Here is an 18001-nt window from a genome sequence, read left to right on the forward strand (position 1 = left end):
CAATACAATAGTTATTGTAACAATAATTTTTGTATTATATCAAAACTATCTTTGATAAATATTATGTGCCTAATTAGGGTTATGATCTCGAAAATTAGGATTTTAATTTTAAGATGTTATTATATTCTGTTATTAAAATATATAGACATTTATTATTTGTTTGGTAAAATTAACTGATGTTGAGACAGAACAAAATACCAATCAATATCTTTGTTTCAAAAGAACTGGTATGCGGTTGGTTTATATACATAGCTTTAATGGGAATAATAGAAATATTATGCTTCTATATTTGGCACATAGAACTCGTGTTAATATGAAATTCTGAAACATTGTTTTACAGAATAAGGAGAATATTTTGATTAATAATACTATGACATTTTGAAATACACTAGAATTTGTATGTATGCATATATATGTATAGAATTACTGCCATAATGGTCAAATGATATCTATCTTTATTCATCTTTCTATGGTTTAACAAAATTATATATTCGGAAACATTACAGTTACAACTAGAGATATTACTTATATTCGTCGTAATAGTTAAATAACACTATTAAAATTAAAGTTACAACGAACGAGTGTAGGTTAATAACTAGAATTGTTAAAAAATAGTGACAGGTGGTTTGACGTTTATTCGCCGCCATCGTTATTAGCGACAGTGATCTGCCATATTGCGCGTGATATAAAGAATCGTAATTTATAATACATTTACGGTGTTACGGTTGTTACCTGTACATCTAATACGAGAATTTATTGTTTATGTAGTAATAACATTTTAACGAAATCCTTGTAATTCAGTTTGTGGGAAAACATTCCACAGTAGTGAACTACAAAACGGTGAGTAGACAATGCATTGTTGACATCAGAAACTTTTTTTAGTGAACAGTTGTCATCAGGAAATTGAGTTTTTATTGCTTATATTTATAAATTCAGAATTGGTATTATCATATCTTTTTATTTGGCAATTTATAATTTTTCCAACATTTTCAACCAATAATGATAATTGTCATTTAAGCAATTATGTATTATTTTATCATTAATGTTTTGTTGAAAAACACCTGAATAAACATGTAAAAATCATTATTGTCTTCACATCATATTTTATTTTTACACAAGTATCCACAAAATGATATTTTACTAGAATAATTATATTTAATATAGTATTACTTAACATATGTAATATTTCCATGCATTGATTTATCACCAATTGAATATTTATTAGCAGTTTATAATCATAATAAATTTGTTTTAATAAAATATAATAATTTATAGTTTGTTATAATGTTTTTTTTTAGGTTTTTATCAAACATATTGATACTACAACTATGCCTATTATGGTATAATGTACATAGTCGTGTTTGTCATTTATATATATAGTAACATCATTTGTTGTAATTTGTATTATATTCTTATTTATGTGTTTTGTTATCATACATTCTTGCTATGCCAGATGTTCAATAAACTTCATTGCGGATCTGATATTTGTCATACTTTAATATCTCTGTATAAATAAATTAATAAATAAAATATATTTCATATAAATTGATACAAAAATCAAAAGTTTGTAAATTATATATTTACAGATAAAAAATGTCAACTGGACCATATAATTACTCTTATATCTTCAAATATATTATTATAGGAGATATGGGAGTAGGAAAATCATGTTTATTGCATCAATTTACAGAAAAAAAATGTAAGTAAAAAAAATAAATAAGATAGTAAAAACAAATCTTTATAAACAATTTAGATTTGGGTATGCACATTTGTAATTTCTTTAACAAATGAATTGTATAGTTTTATTGTACTTAGAATAAATCTTTTTATTTAAAAGTTTTTTATATTCATATCATCATATATAAAATGACATAGAAAATTTTCCTCTACTGTAGTTATGGCAGATTGTCCACATACTATTGGCGTTGAATTTGGGACAAGAATCATTGAAGTTGCAGGACAAAAAATAAAATTACAAATATGGGACACTGCTGGTCAAGAACGTTTTAGGGCAGTTACTAGGTATATGCTTTTATAATAATTAAATTGTAACATTTTTAATAAAAAGGCTGTATAATATATACATATGTGTACATTATAGATCTTATTACCGAGGTGCTGCTGGAGCATTAATGGTCTATGATATAACTCGTCGTTCAACTTATAATCATCTTAGCAGCTGGCTTACAGATACAAGGAATTTAACAAATCCAAGCACTGTATGCAAAATATGATATTTTACATAATGGTATTTACGTCTGTAAAGTGTAACTACATTGATGCAGAACTGTTGAATGATGTATTTCTCATACTCTATAAATAACGGGTTTATATTATATATGTAACAAACAATTTTACATATTATATTTATAGGTTATATTTTTAATCGGAAATAAAAGTGACCTGGAAGGTCAACGAGATGTTACTTATGAGGAAGCAAAACAATTTGCTGATGAAAATGGTCTTATGTTTGTAGAAGCTAGTGCAAAAACGTAAGTCAATAATTAGGCAATTAGTTTGAACATAAGGGCATTAAATTTAAATTATGTAGTTAAAGTATAAATATATAGACGAATTATATAATTAGAAAATATTTAAATTTATGACTTTTTTATTAGAGGACACAATGTTGAAGAGGCTTTTTTGGAAACAGCAAAAAAGATATTCCAGAGTATACAAGATGGCCGGTCAGTAAATTCGATTTTTTTTTTTTTTTTGCCTAACACACATTGCTGAAATAACGTGGTTGATCATATTTTGTACTTTTGAAAATTTTCATATTATAATTTATTTGCATATAGTTTGGACTTGAATGCTGCCGAATCTGGAGTTCAACATAATCCGAGTCAACCAGGTCGTACTAATCTTCAAGGTGTATCTAATGAACAACAGGGTGGAAAGGATTCCTGCTCTTGTTAGGTCTTTATTTGTTTGTATATAGAAACATGAATTCATCGGTACTATTGATGCATATATGATTTATACTAAGTATAGTAAGCAAATAGTCTCCTGTCTTTATCCCTTTACCTTTGATATGTCAAATCTATTCCATGAAAAGGATATCACTTTTTTCTGGTTAGACTTAATTTTCAGAAATGAAGTACAGATCCATGATTTAGTCTACATATGCATATAAATTGTACTGATAACAATGATTCTGTATTAACGCTGAAATTGATATTTCAGTGTTAAAGCTTTTCTATGGTTATTGTAATTTGCATACATGCAAATATTATTGCATAGGTCGTATACTTTATTGCGTAAAAAATTTAATATTAGACAATATGTTGTATTCACAAATCTTATAGTACATTGTGTACAAGATGCATTGTACTAAACATTTACTTAATCACAAGAAAATATGATAAATATGAATGTGACACAGCCAAATATTTACCATTGTAAATTAAATATGTGTAACAAGATTAAGCACGTTTGATCGTGTTTGTTATCTAATTTGCAGTTTGAAAGCTATTGTACTATAAGCTTAAGTGCAAAAGATTGTTGGTAACACATCTAAACTTCTCAACAGCATCAAAGAGTTGTCACAAAATGGCATAATGAAATAGAATTAATGTCAACTTTAGTGTTCCATATAACTACAACCCCATTTTCATATCATACAAAGCATATAAACTGCTAATGTAAAGTTAAATATAACTTTTATTTTCTGCTTGAAAAACATTTTAATTTCCAAGTATTTTGGAATGTTCCATGTTTCCAATTTGATAAGAAAAACATTTATATTGTTATGATTACTATTATTTCAAAGATTTTAAACAATTAGTGTTTTCAAAAGGATAGATTTTTTAATATTCTATTACATTATATCAATTAATATCGTTTTCACAACTAAAATGAAGTAATATACAGTTGATATGTATCTTAAATTTTTATCCACATTTCATGTTTTGTTAATTTTTAAGAAAGATTAGAAGAAATGTTATCTGAAAAATTTATTATTTTTTGTACTTTGATTGACAGCTATATTGTATCTAGCAATAGTCTTAACATATTTTTCAAAATCAATTTTACATACCAATCCCGACTGAAATGAAATTATAAAATTAATTTAAAAGGAATCAAATATTATATGTTGTTTTTTATTTAATATATAGCAAAACAATTATATTGCAGTTATATTGGCAATAATATTAAAAAAATATAAGATATCATTTAGAATATATTTGACCAAAGCTCTCAAATCCATTTAAAATAATTATTATCCTGTTATATGTATACACATAACATCTAATTAATTGGAGATCAATAAGAATCAATAAGAACAAAATCTTTTTTTATTTAATATGTATTATTGTTTAAACCTAATTTCAACTTCAGTTACTTATCTATTTTCCATATCTTGTATATATAAATAATAACAAAAATAAATATTTATATTACAGTCGCATTAGAATAATTGATTTTGCATCCTTAATACAACAAATTTAAAGTAAAATGTTATTTCTAGCAATGTATTTTATAACCAAAACGGCAAAATTAATAGATTACAAGTTACGTAGAAAACTGATAGCTCATATTTCATTGTATTATCTCTTAAATTTATCATGTCATATAATCACGGGTTTATTCGATATAACGTAATATTACTACAAAGATATATAATACTTCAGATTATCATTTCAATGCAATTCAATTTCTAAATTATTTTAATACAGATGATATTTAAATATTTTGTATTTATTTATTGCACATATATGTCAATTTATATGACTATTTAAAAAAACAAGATCCTTTGGTTTTATTAGTGTTTTTCATGTTCCTGTTTTTAGTACATATATATAAATATAAATATATATAAATTCTTTTCTAGTTTTTAAGTCGCGGATATTGAATCTTAAGATAATAAATCTGTGGACAAAATCTTTTATAGTGCATCTTATCTGTGCTGTAAAAATATGTTTTAATTTTGCCGCGCGAGTTCATTATATACAAAAGTATATTTTTAAAACATTGACCATATCACTTTGACTTGCATTAGATGCATAAATTTACGTCATTAAATATATAAAGAAAGAAATATATTTCACGTAAAATTAAATAGTCATTATATTATAAGGTAAAAGTTGTTGAACAACAATGAATTATCAATATATTTACAATATTTTTATGGTTGGAATGGTGTTCCGCTCAATAAGCGGGTGAGTTATATTTTTGATAACAATGTTAATTATTTATGTTGACATTTAATTTTTCTATTTAAAAAAGATACTTAAAAAACATATGTTCGTAAAATTTATATATCCACAAGTATATCCACAGTATAATGTTATTTGAAAGAAATTTTTGTCTTTTCTATTTATTTATTTTGATTTAATATATTTGAAAATTTGTTTCATGTAATAATGTAGAGCTATACGTATGTACACATATGTATAAGGTATTTTTTGCGTATTATATAATTATAATGATTAATTTTATGCTTATAATAATTTATAAATAATGAAAGAATTAAATGGTTAATACTAATTTGGCAAGAAATAATATATATATATATATATACATTTGACAGTTACTATTCTTTAATAAATTTCACTAATTTAGCTTTTAAGATCAAATACAAAATTATTACGTTTTATAAGATAATTTATTCTTTACCGAAATATTCAATTTCCTAGTTAATTATATAAAATATTTTGTTAATGTGTTAAATGTTTGTAAATATGAGATTACGAATAGTATTGATATTAATCGTTGATAATAAATAAAAGCTATTATGTTAACGATACAATTTATTATTGCATTAATTATCCGTGTTTATTGTAAGCTGTTTTTGTCATTAAACTGTTTATTATAACCTATTTAATCATCAGAAACATAAAAGGAATTAATAATTTATAACTTCTAATGGCAGTATTTCTCAAATGTGCTGTTGGTACATTGTAAAGATTTTACAAAAAACATGTATGTTTAACATTTTTTTAAAGAATAAAGATTTTTATATACACATAAATTACTATCTGATAAAAGTGTTATCTCCAATTAAAATTCATTATTTTTAATTAACTAGGCATAAAGAAATACTTTTTGATTTTACAACTGTAGAAAATGTGGATAATTGGAGAGAAATATCTGACACTGTTAGAACAGTAGGAAAATCAAAAGCTGTTTTAGCACTACAAACAACACAAGTTTTTCAACGAGCTATATTCTTTACTCTTTTAAATCCACAACCAAATGGTGCAGGATTTGCAGGGATACGTACAATGACTAATTTAAATTTATCCAATTTTGAAAATATTGAAATCAATTGTCGAGGACAAGGCAACAATAGTCACTATAAAATTGTTCTTAGACACAAAGGCCTTCATTCAAATGAAGATATAACTTATGAACAATTTTTTATGGTAAACTTTAGCTATGTTACTTTGAGCTATTCTTAAAAGCATAATTAATAAGTTATAAGTTGTAATTTTTTAAATAATGTGTTTAGACCCAGTGGTTTACAATGTTTAAATAACAATAATTTTTAAGTATCAATTTAATACAAAAATTATATTAAATTACAATAGGCACCAATGTCAGATATTGACTTTTCAATTGTAACATTGCCTTTGATGAATTTTAAACCATATTATCGTGGACGAGAAGTGCCTGATGCAGAACCATTAGACACTGCAAATATTACAATGCTTGGTTTACAAGTGTTTGGTGGAGTTTATTTACCAAAGAAACAAAAAGGTGTATCAACATTAGAAGTAGAAAATATTTTAGTATCATAATTCCTATATTAATAATGATTGAAACTAAGTTTACTGTATTTTAAGTAATTCACAAAAAAAACTGTATTTTAAATAACAACATGTATAAGGGATAATAAAACATACATAAATGTACTGTATAATTATTTATTTGTTATAGAAGTATATATCCTGACTAAATCTTGTTAGTTTCTTTATAGCAATATTGATCCATAAAGGCAAATCAACAAGCATTTTTAAAATGAGTAACAAATGTGCTTAAATTTGTTTTGAAGCTGTGTTTCGAACAAAACCATTATAATATATGTTTGTCGAACTTCAGGGGCATGCTTTTTTAATATATTTAAAATTTACTAATCATTTAGGTAACTTTCTTCAAGAGTAGTGTATGATTTAAGATCGTGATTGAGTCTGTAACAAAAATACATATAAATAAATGCAAATACTTACATATATATATTTATGTTAGAATATATCACTGTAGTATTTATTAACTTACATTTTAAATGCATCAACAATTTCTGGTACTTTAGATGAATGACATACAATAGTTGTTTTACATTGTTCTGGATCAAATAATGGTTTTAAATATTGAGATGCTATACGACTCATATCCTCAATTGTCACTTCAGATACACGTTGTACCATTTTTTGAGTGTAATCATGTGATACATTTTTAAAATAAGACAATAATGACTGTTGTACTACATCTCCTACACTCTGCTCTTTCCCAATAATTTCAAATATTAAACAAGATTTTGCCGATTCAAAAAGTAATTTTTCCCATTTATTTTCGAAAATATGAATCTCCTACAATAATGTAAAAGATGAGTAATGCTATTTTCATTTTTTGAATGTCACAAATTTGATTAATTGTGATCTAAACATATACTTACTACAATCGATTTTGCTTCTTTATATGCTGCTACAATATTTGCGGATTTATAAAATGATAAATATAACAGGCCTTCATTTGGTTTGTGATGGATATAATACCCATAAGATAGACCCTGACCTCTGATAAGTCTCCACATAGGGCCCTTAAAAAATATTGATGTTTAAATACATATTATATGATGCAATACACAATTATTGCAGAGATATTACATTATTTTTTATTTACCTCTAATTGAGTTAAATATTGTATACAAACAAGCAAAGGGGCTAAATCTGGACTGTGGTAATCATTTATACATGAGCAGCTCTGACATAAATAGGAAGATTCTATGGAACCTAGTCCTGTAACGCAACCTTTAAATGGAATCTCATCTGGAGAATTTATCAATGCTGAATCAGGAATGGCTTCAAGTCTGTACAGTTATATATTTACTATTTATATGCGAACATGTAATTTATAATTTAAGTTATGAAAATAAACTAACTTAGTCTTGCTTGATGTATCAAATGTAGAAAAGTATGTGTTCCATGGGCCATAAACATTTGGTACTTGAGCAGTTAATTTATCCACATTAGTTGCCATGTACAATATCATATTTTTAGGTGTTGTTAACACTTCTCTAACAGATTCAATTTCTGAAATAACTTCTTTTTGGCCTGTTTCATCGTTTAAGCGGTCCAAAATATTATTAAGAAATTTCTGTTGCCGTAACATGTTAGATATATAAGGGTTGCTATCTGAAAAAGAAAAATATAATTATTTACAATAATACACGATTATGTATGTGTATGCACGCATACGCGTTACATAATTCTTTAAATTTTTTACCCTTCTTATATATCAATCCTTGCATTAAATCATTCACAATTTTATTCCCTTGTCTTTTAAATTGGGCGACATCGTTTACCATTTTTGTAGCTGTAATTTTTAATCTATCTGGAGTTAATTTAGTTTCGTATAAAAGTTCTTTAATCCATTGTACACCCTTCTCATATTTTTCCATTTCAAGCTATAAAATGACAATTATTTAAGATTATTAAATAATTGTTAAACGAATTTTAACATAAAGAATTATTACATGAAGTATTAACAGAGCAGTATAACTGTATAGTCCACATGAAAACCTCGAAGAATTAGAAACTCCAAGGTTAGTATCATTGCTTATGGTATCTGCTTCCAATTCAGCTACAATTTCTTCATATGGGATGAGTTGACTATTCCTCATTACTGGACACTCCATTATTATTTCCAATAATAAAGGGATATAAGGTTTATATTCTTCTTTAACATCTGAAGTATTCATAATAACAAACATCTGTAAAAGAAATGCCTAGTCAATTAAATGATGTTTCAAATATGATCAAATAATAAACAAGTACATACATAAACAAAGTTTGTATTAACGTGATCCAAATATGTATAAAATGGCAACTTTGATACATCAAATCTGGAATGTTGCTTACTGCTTTCTGTTGTATAACTCTTGATGTAGTGGAAATTGATAAGATGAGTAGATGGGATAGGAACAGAACTTAATATTTCATCCGGTACTGGTATCTAAATGTATACGAAATTAGTGTGTAAGAAAGAATATTATATATATCATATATGTATGTAAAATTACATACATCATTTTTAGCAACTGCTTCTTGCAGTTCTTTTTCTTTCTCTTGGAGCCCCTCTTTGCCTAAATTTTCAATTTGTTTAGCCACTCGGTCTTTCTCTTTCTCAGTTAATTCGTGTCTTTTTTTCAAACTGGGAATTCCTTTAATTAATACGAATGGAGATTCAAGAAAATATGTTTTTAACAAATTTAACCAGTAAGACTCAGGTTCAGTTTCTAATCTTTTAAGAGTTTGTACCTGATTGGTCCTCTGATCCAACTAAAATTTCAGAAACAGATATATAATTATTATAAGGATACCTTGATTAGTAAAATATCATAACAGACCCAAAACAAGTACTTACATCTTCTTTAGTATTACCATAAAGTGCATATCCAAAAAGCATATATGCAATTGTATCATGCGGTTCACTTTCCAAAATACTCAGATCTTCAAGGATACGTCTATGAACAACTGTCTTCATTCGTTTCATATCAATACCTTTCTTATACACATCATTTAATACTTTTAACAGCTGATCTTTTATCAGAGGAATTTTTGATTTTGGTACACTTTCAAATGCAAGGTATAGTACAGATACTGTATATGCAGAATAAGAATAACCAACATTACTAGCATATGCATCATCAATTTCAACAAATTCTTTCTGCAGTGGACTAACTGATGTATCCGTGAGATATTTTAAAAGTAATGTACAACCGATAAGCTTATACATATCGGTAATAGGAGACGATCCTCGCCAAGCAATATCTACTACTCCATTATCTTCATCATCACAAGGATAATACACATCTAAATCTATACTTTCAGTGAGAGGTGGTACAGGATCCTGCCAAGGTTTTTTAAAGAAACTTCTATTTCCCTAAAACATCCGTTAAGTTCTAACTATGTTATGAAAGTAATGAAGAATTGAAATACAAACAATTATACATATATACATTTGATATTATTTTCTTTTCTATAATTTGTAATGCTTTGAACACATCTGCATGTTTCACTTGGCCAGTGATTACTATTGTCAAATTCTCAGGCCTATAAAATTCTTGATGATATTGCCTGACCTTTTCATTAGTAGTACTTTCTCTTAGATTTTTCAATGCTCCTATAAAAAAAGTAATATTTCTCTTATAAAAATAGCAATGTACACCACTTAAAGTTCTATTCTAAAATAATAAGATATTAGAAAGATTAATATTTTTACCTCCAACAATAGATTTGTAACCACATCGTCCAGGGAATATTGCTCTAGACATTTCTACGTATATTAGATATTCTCCTATATTTTCTTTTCCTTGCATTTCACAGTAGACCACACCTGCATTTTCCCCTTTACCATTAATATGATGTACTTCAGTAAGGAATCCTGAATCCTTAATAAATAATTTTATACTTAATTTTATTAACTAAAAACATCCTACACATTATGATTTATTAATTATTAAATAAATAATAAGTATTTTGTACCTTGAGTGTTGGATAAAGTATATGATCTAAATATATAGGCATTAAAGATAAAAATCCTTCGCTTCCAGCAGTTGTCATAGTATAGTAAGTACAATCAACTTGTGTTGCAGCATTGGTACCAGATGCCAAGCACCTATTAGCTAATAGATCTAAAACACCTTTGTACGGATAGTCCTCACTGCCCAGGAAAATAAGGTGTTCCAATGTGTGTGGTAATCCATCATCATCATGCGCTTCAGTAGCTAAATTTATAGAAATAGTATTATCTATAATATTATATACTATATATCTATAGTATATATGACGTATATATATATATAACGTATATAAAATAATAAAATTAAATAAATACCATATTTTAAGAATACACAAGAAATATAAAAACAACAGAAATTACCGAGACACAAGTAACCATTTACAACAGGTCCTTCAACGTCCGCTATACAAACCGTAATTCCAGTATCTCTAGATTTGTAAATATGTACCGGTATTGTATCATTTGCTTTTATCGAATATATAAAATCAAATGCTCCCATGTTTTCTCTTGGTGAATTGTCTACCGGCGCCATGTTATATTACATTAAATTTCTACTAACTTTAAAACTCCTTGAAAAGCAACACGAATACATAAACTTTGTATTTGTAACTATTTATAAATATTTACAGTTTATTATGTGAAACAATTGACCTTGATATCGAAATTATCAAGGGAACATCACAAGTCAATGATATATATTTTAAATAATGTTCGATTGTAAAATATTTTTCATTTTAATAAATTTTAGGATATGTTTTAAATATTTAAAAACCTTATGTATAAGTAACAGATGCCTGATCTTTTTAGTTAAACATTGGTAGTCAACATTAGACAGATTAAATAGATTAGATAATATCTCTGATAGTATCGAAATAATAATATTAAAGAAGAATAGATATATGGGGTTAAATGGTTAATGCGTATAAAATTATTAACACTGTAACTATTGATAGAATTTTTAATTCTTCTATAAAAGATTGAATAATTTAACTTATTCAGAAAATTAATGTGTGAATGATATTTATTGATTTGTTATATATTCTATACTATAAATTATTTATAATTTATTTCTTTAAATTTATACCTATAGATACCTATTTATACCTATAGATAGCGCTCTAGTATTATATGTTACATTCGTTGCAATGCAGTGATATTAGACACAGTTTAAGGCTAAGTAAAGAACCAGCTGTCCGTTATGACAAGATATTCGAGTGAATCGGACTCAGATCATAATAGCAGGTATCGTCGAAGACGTAGTAGGAGATCCAGGTAAATAATATTAAATTATTTGAGATCTTATACGATATACTTAGTTTGATTTATTTCCTGTTTATATTAAAACATTACTTGATTGTAATTTTATGCATAACATCATAATTTCCATTAATATATATTAATAAAACTGATTACAAAACGTAGTGTAATATGTAATCCTTCATTTCAGATCATCTAGTTCAGATTCTAGTGATTCATCTTCTCATAGACGAAGGTCATCCAAACACTCAAAAACAAAGCGTAGACATCGCTCACATTCCAGAAGCAGAGGGAGAGATAGAGATCATAGCCAAAAAAGTTACAAAAGCTCTAGAAACAGTAATTCAAAAGGAAGAGAAAGACATAGGTATCATTCTAGATCACGTTCTTCAGATTGTTCTAAGAGAAAAGCTAGATCAGCTTCAAGAGAAAAATCTGGGAGTCGTTCAAGTAGTTCACAATCTAATGTAAAGACTATTGTGTCTGAAAAAACTAAAAATGTTGTAATAAAAGGTATGATTTTTATTACATATGTTATTTTTCAAGTTATAAATATTTTATTATTAATCTGAATTTATAGTTTTAAAAGCATTGAATAGTTTTATCTTCTGCTTATATAGAAAATAAGGGTAGGAAAATTTTAAGTTTAGTTATACAAATTAGGATACTACACTAATATTATTTTGCAGGAATCATATTAATTTAACATAAAATTATTTTTAGGTGATTTTCCAATTGAACCACGTTTTAAAGAAGGTGTGTTAGAGGAAATCAATTCTGAAGGTTTTACACCCAAACAATTTTCGTCTAATACAAAGGAAAAGAAATTTAAGAACATTGTTATAGATATTAATGCAGATACTATACAAGTTCCAGCAGTGGCTGAAGTTCCTTGTGGATCTGATAGTATCTTTCATTCTTCGGTAGTGTACCTTTTTCTTTCTCTATATGCATGAATAATATAAATATTAGACATTTTATTTTCAAATATTTTTTATTTAGATAATGATTGATCAGGAAGCCAGATTTGATAAATGGGTGAAAAAATTGTACACTCTTAGACAGAAAGCTATAGCTGATTTGATACATTCAAATGTTACTTGATAGTTGAATAATTTAGTTTTACCAAAATTTATTAGTGTAAACAAATGTTGATCTCTGGATGCTCATACCTGTGTAATAAATGGCTATAATTCAAAATGTACAAATAGGTAATCAACCATTTTTTGTACTAATAAATAATCACATTTTTATATTTATAAACACACTTGCCTCTTTCATTTCCTAGGCGTATTATTTTATTAGAAACGTAGGTAGGATATAGAAATAAAAATAATATATTATTATATAATCAAGAAACAATTCCCTTAAAAACAAAATTGTGCGTCTTTGACCGATTAGGTTGAAAAGTTAAAATACGTTATGGGATTAAAAAATATTTTGTATATAAATGTATAAATTAAATGTAAGAAATGAGTAAAATATAAATATTTTATAATTCTTGTTATCAGACATGTTGCTGTTAAAACTTGCATTCCCTAATCAAGAACTGTATTAATATCATAGAACAAAAATTCCAATAATTACAGTTACATTTTGTTTGTAGACTAACGAGATATGTTTGACGTATTGCATTTTATGGTATAATATTTCTTTTGTGTAATGCAAATAAAGTTTATGTAAAATTACTTTATCTCTGAAGAAGATATATATTTATTTGATTTATGTTACGTTCGCTACGTTTAAGCCGAAACGCCACCTTAGAAATTAGTTTTTGGATGATGGTAGTACTGATTCGTTAGATTTGAAGTATCTATTATTTATTATATCAGATCACATCTTTGAATATTTTGTTATATTTTGTGAATGCGAACATGTGGACGAAATGTACTACTTCGTCTGAAATTACAGGTATTTATCAAATATTCAAAGCACTCGTTGCTTTTATTTACTTGTTCTTTTGTTTGCTATCATATGAAACCTAGAAATTTGATTTATAAATGCGAAAGAAGCAGATTATATGTACATAAGCATCTAATACGATAATTACATTACAAACAAGTGCTTCATTAATATAAAAATATGATTAATATTATTACTTCGCGTACATATTTCTTTTTTGATCATTTAAATGATTATACACAAACATATGTATGTATATATATATATTTATATAATATATATGTATATATATATATGTATATTCATATAAATTGTAATAGAATAACGTTTACATAGCGTGAAAGGTGCAAGTGAAAGACTGAACACTGAACACATTATGGCCTACCGCAATTTTTATTTATGCGGACGTTTGTTTCTACAGCTACATTTTAAACATCGTTAAAATATATATATATATATATATATATATATATATAGTATGATAAATAGTAATAAATACAATATCTTAACAAACGTTAAAAATTAGTATACATCTGGTGGTAGTTATAAAATCGTAGATAGATCATCAAATGTTAAAGAAATTATAGTTATTTCGAAGAAGACGAGTATTGCACACGTATAAAATCGCAAATGGTATATATAATGATAACCAATTCATTTACGAGTCTTATTATATATACTGAAAGAGAAATTGATTTAAAAAGTAATGACACTGCGTTTGCTAAGTTTATTAAACGATATTGTTAGTATTATTGCACGTGAATTCCGTTATAAATGAATATATCAAGAAGTTGTATGCGATTAATAGCTAACAATATCGTTCATTTCTAAGGATTGACTTTGAGGTCTTTATGTTTATCCTATGAATAGTTATTCCTTTTATACTAGAAAGGATACTACGTCTGAAACAAACGAAGCATTGCAATATGAAAACCTGCCTGTTTTCAATGTTAAACGAGTGATCATTCTTTTCATTCTATGATCGTTCAATTGTAAGTGTCCTAAAACGATTAAATATAGTAAAGATCGACATCAAAATTCGATCGTACTAAAATTATCATCGCTCACAATTACAGTTGCGTTCTTACTGTTCCAGACAGAAACTATCCCATGCGTTATGATAAACGTTGCCCTATGTATTCCCCTTTTGTAATACACGCGATATATATTACTACGCTTAGATGAACATTTAGTATTGATATCCTCCGTTAGCCGCTGCGTCGCCACCACTTCCGGATGGATATCCTCCATTGTTTCCACCGTTGCCACCGTTGCCACCGTTATTTCCGTTTCTGTAACCGCCATTGTCACCACCTGGTCTTCCCGATGGGTACCCTGCTAAGAATTCAAATATTACATATATTTACGATTAAAAATCGGATGAAATTAAATTCAAACGTAGTTTCAGCGAAGAACTTATGCAGATATATGTATGTTTCATTCACCATCGATGAAGTCAGGCCCATCGCTTGGCCTACCTGATGGATAAACATTATTACCTCCGGCTCCATCTCCGTTAGGTCCGCCACTTGGGTATCCATTATCTCCACCATTGCCTCCTGGTCCACCAGAACCATATCCTTGGCCATTCGCTTCACCTTCGTATCTAATTTGAGGTTTAAATCCATCTTGATCAGCTTCGTACTCAACGATTTGTTTTCTGCCATCAGGAAGCAGAACATTGAACTCTCCCTGTGCGCGATCCCCGTCTCTACTTTCCGTATGGCCATAATCAGCTCCGGACTGCTCGTCCTTGACTTCATAAGAGAATTCGTATTTTGCTGGTTCCTAAATTAGAGATATATCGAGATATATAATAAAGATAGTTATAGGTCATAAACTATGAAAGAGTTGAGAATTCGTATTGACTCCTAGTAGGCAATAAAAATTAAACGAAATACTTGACGGTGAGAGAAATCAATTAAATTTTCGATTTTGCGTAGTTATATCGTTTGCTACAAATTAAATGTATTAGTTTCAATAATATATATTTGATTCAAAAATTTATCGGTGCTGCTGTTTCCTATACCAGTAATTAACTCGGATAATTTCATTTGTTGCTCACAGCGAACAATAAAGTATATATTGTAACGATCAGAAATAATTGATCATGATAGGTAATTATCATCAAACATACTTACGTTATTTTCATCTTCCCCGTAACCTCCGTTACCGCCACCATTTCCACCTGGTCCAGAAGGATAACCACCGTTGCCGCCGCCATTACCACCGGGACCTCCAGAAGGATAGCCATCATTGCCACCAGGGCCTCCAGAAGGATATCCACCATTGCCACCCCCGTTACTACCCGGTCCTCCCGATGGATATCCACCATTGCCACCGTTATATCCTCCATTTCCGCCGCCGTTATTTCCATTTCTACCTGGTGGTCCATAAAGACCCGATGGTCTTCCTCCATTTCTCTCAGGCGTTCCGTAACTACTCGATGGCCGTCCTCCATTGCCACCGTTTCCACCGTTCCCGCCGTTTCCACCGTTTCTTCCAGGAGGTCCATAGAGACCCGATGGAGACCCACCTCCATTGCCACCACCAAAACCATTTCCGTTTTCTGGAGGACCGTAGCTGTTCGATGGAGCACCACCGAATCCGTTCTTGCCAGCTCCGTTGCTTCCACCACCGAAACCATTTCCTCCGCCAGGTGCTCCGTAGCTACTGGATGGTCTTCCGGCACCTGAACCTCCGTTTCCACCGAGTCCATTGGACGGTGCACCATAAGAACTAGAAGGCTGACCACTACCGAAACCATTTCCCCCACCAGGTGCTCCGTAGCTACTGGATGGTCTTCCGGCACCTGAACCTCCGTTTCCACCGAGTCCATTGGACGGTGCACCGTAAGAGCTGGAAGGTTGCCCACCACCGAAACCATTTCCTCCACCAGGTGCTCCGTAACTGCTGGATGGTCTTCCGACACCTGAACCTCCGTTTCCACCGAGTCCATTGGATGGTGCTCCGTAAGAGCTAGAAGGTTGACCACCACCGAAACCATTTCCTCTGCCATTGCCATTCCTTCCACCGTTCGAGCCAGGTACTCCGTAACTATTTGATAAACCATTACGACCGCTGTCGCCTCCTCCGATGCCGTTTTGCCCGTCGAAACCGGGCGGGCCGTAAGTGTTGGATGGTCCTCCGCCACCTCCTCCGTTGCCACCGCCGTTTGGTGGCAAATATGAATTCACCGGCGGCTCAGAGCGCACCAGGGTAAGGGCTATGACGAATACTGCTAATCCAATCTGTATGCATAAGGTTTTAACATTTGTATATGTTGTTCAAGTAGAGATAGTTGTTGCCTTTAGTCTGACACGATGATAGGAATTAGAGAATTAAGTTGATAATCAAACACGAATTTTTAAAAACAGGAGCTTGGGCAGATCTTTTTATCTTATCGTGTTTTTTAGATTGCCACTTTAAGTATCGGATTTTTAGTATTTCTAGAATCGCAATTCTACTAAACTACCAAACCATCTATAAAAGATATATCGGAAACATCATTGAATTCTTTCTGTCGATTAATACGATAATTCGCGAACAAAATTTTCCTATTGTCTGTGGAATTCTGCCACACAAATAGTAACTCCGAAGAATAGAATTCTCTCGCGTTAAGCAACTTGGTCGCAGAATAGCTCGGGACATTTTGACATACGAAACAATCCTTGCCGCGCGCTTCTTCCTGCTCGATGCTTATCAGTTGCAACAGATATAATTTTCTTGCTCTTTCTGGATTCAAGTTTTCTCACCTTAGACATGTTGAAGTCGGTGGGCCTTTCCTCCGGGCGGAACAATAAACTTGGCCACCGTTTTTCCCTCGTTTATCCTTGAGAAGGCGAGTCTCTGGATCACGCGAACTGCTTCACCAGATAGGCTTTCGTTTTCCGTCGGTTTTATCTTTTGGCTATGCTACACCTTCCACCGTTGGATGGTGTCGAGGGAATGACAAACTTTGGTTCTAATCCGCTTTATATATCCCGGGATTCATCCGTGTTTCTAGATCACGGTTTGGTGCAAGCGCTGTAGGATTTACAGCGAGGCACCGGTGTAACTGTGTCACGGTGGTGTTGAATCAGTCGGTGACGGTAGT

At 29.5% G+C, this 18001-nt stretch overlaps 5 protein-coding genes across 8 annotated transcripts; 3 read left to right on the forward strand and 2 right to left on the reverse strand.

Moving 5' to 3' along the window:
- The first annotated feature begins 447 nt into the window (after nucleotides 1-447).
- Nucleotides 448-3682, forward strand: LOC126921178 (ras-related protein Rab-14). The gene is made up of 7 exons (XM_050732495.1): nucleotides 448-840; nucleotides 1587-1699; nucleotides 1896-2022; nucleotides 2102-2219; nucleotides 2374-2492; nucleotides 2619-2687; nucleotides 2802-3682. Exons 2-7 carry the CDS (start codon nucleotides 1594-1596, stop codon nucleotides 2917-2919), a joined length of 657 nt encoding a protein of 218 aa, XP_050588452.1. The 5' UTR covers nucleotides 448-840; nucleotides 1587-1593; the 3' UTR covers nucleotides 2920-3682.
- Nucleotides 3683-4751: 1069 nt separating this feature from the next.
- Nucleotides 4752-6865, forward strand: LOC126921179 (uncharacterized). 2 transcript variants are annotated; one of them, XM_050732496.1, is made up of 3 exons: nucleotides 4752-5162; nucleotides 6032-6368; nucleotides 6534-6865. In XM_050732496.1, exons 1-3 carry the CDS (start codon nucleotides 5101-5103, stop codon nucleotides 6741-6743), a joined length of 609 nt encoding a protein of 202 aa, XP_050588453.1. In that variant the 5' UTR covers nucleotides 4752-5100; the 3' UTR covers nucleotides 6744-6865. The 2 variants fall into 2 exon arrangements, with proteins under 2 accessions (XP_050588453.1, XP_050588454.1); XM_050732497.1 differs by lacking the exon at nucleotides 4752-5162 and adding an exon at nucleotides 5711-5925.
- LOC126921160 (uncharacterized protein C05D11.1-like) lies at nucleotides 6659-11430 on the reverse strand. Its single transcript, XM_050732453.1, has 14 exons — nucleotides 11107-11430; nucleotides 10710-10951; nucleotides 10447-10615; nucleotides 10184-10347; nucleotides 9589-10107; nucleotides 9249-9503; nucleotides 9004-9177; nucleotides 8699-8935; nucleotides 8449-8629; nucleotides 8105-8357; nucleotides 7846-8032; nucleotides 7619-7762; nucleotides 7222-7532; nucleotides 6659-7133 (listed from the first exon to the last, which is right to left on the reverse strand). Exons 1-14 carry the CDS (start codon nucleotides 11276-11278, stop codon nucleotides 7076-7078), a joined length of 3066 nt encoding a protein of 1021 aa, XP_050588410.1. The 5' UTR covers nucleotides 11279-11430; the 3' UTR covers nucleotides 6659-7075.
- A 169-nt stretch (nucleotides 11431-11599) lies between these two features.
- On the forward strand, nucleotides 11600-14975 carry LOC126921177 (luc7-like protein 3). 2 transcript variants are annotated; one of them, XR_007712253.1, is made up of 5 exons: nucleotides 11600-12018; nucleotides 12194-12516; nucleotides 12727-12926; nucleotides 13006-13214; nucleotides 13292-14975. XR_007712253.1 is itself a non-coding variant. In XM_050732493.1 (4 exons), exons 1-4 carry the CDS (start codon nucleotides 11945-11947, stop codon nucleotides 13105-13107), a joined length of 699 nt encoding a protein of 232 aa, XP_050588450.1. In that variant the 5' UTR covers nucleotides 11600-11944; the 3' UTR covers nucleotides 13108-13266. The 2 variants fall into 2 exon arrangements, 1 of the variants encoding a protein (XP_050588450.1); XM_050732493.1 differs by lacking the exon at nucleotides 13292-14975 and having other exon boundaries at nucleotides 13006-13266.
- On the reverse strand, nucleotides 14960-17785 carry LOC126921166 (pro-resilin-like). 2 transcript variants are annotated; one of them, XM_050732472.1, is made up of 4 exons: nucleotides 17661-17785; nucleotides 16047-17156; nucleotides 15405-15693; nucleotides 14960-15240 (listed from the first exon to the last, which is right to left on the reverse strand). In XM_050732472.1, exons 1-4 carry the CDS (start codon nucleotides 17667-17669, stop codon nucleotides 15095-15097), a joined length of 1554 nt encoding a protein of 517 aa, XP_050588429.1. In that variant the 5' UTR covers nucleotides 17670-17785; the 3' UTR covers nucleotides 14960-15094. The 2 variants fall into 2 exon arrangements, with proteins under 2 accessions (XP_050588429.1, XP_050588428.1); XM_050732471.1 differs by having other exon boundaries at nucleotides 14960-15243.
- Between the last annotated feature and the right edge of the window lie 216 nt (nucleotides 17786-18001).

This window comes from Bombus affinis, chromosome 10 (assembly GCF_024516045.1).
Source record: "Bombus affinis isolate iyBomAffi1 chromosome 10, iyBomAffi1.2, whole genome shotgun sequence".
Classification (NCBI taxonomy): domain Eukaryota; kingdom Metazoa; phylum Arthropoda; class Insecta; order Hymenoptera; family Apidae; genus Bombus; species Bombus affinis.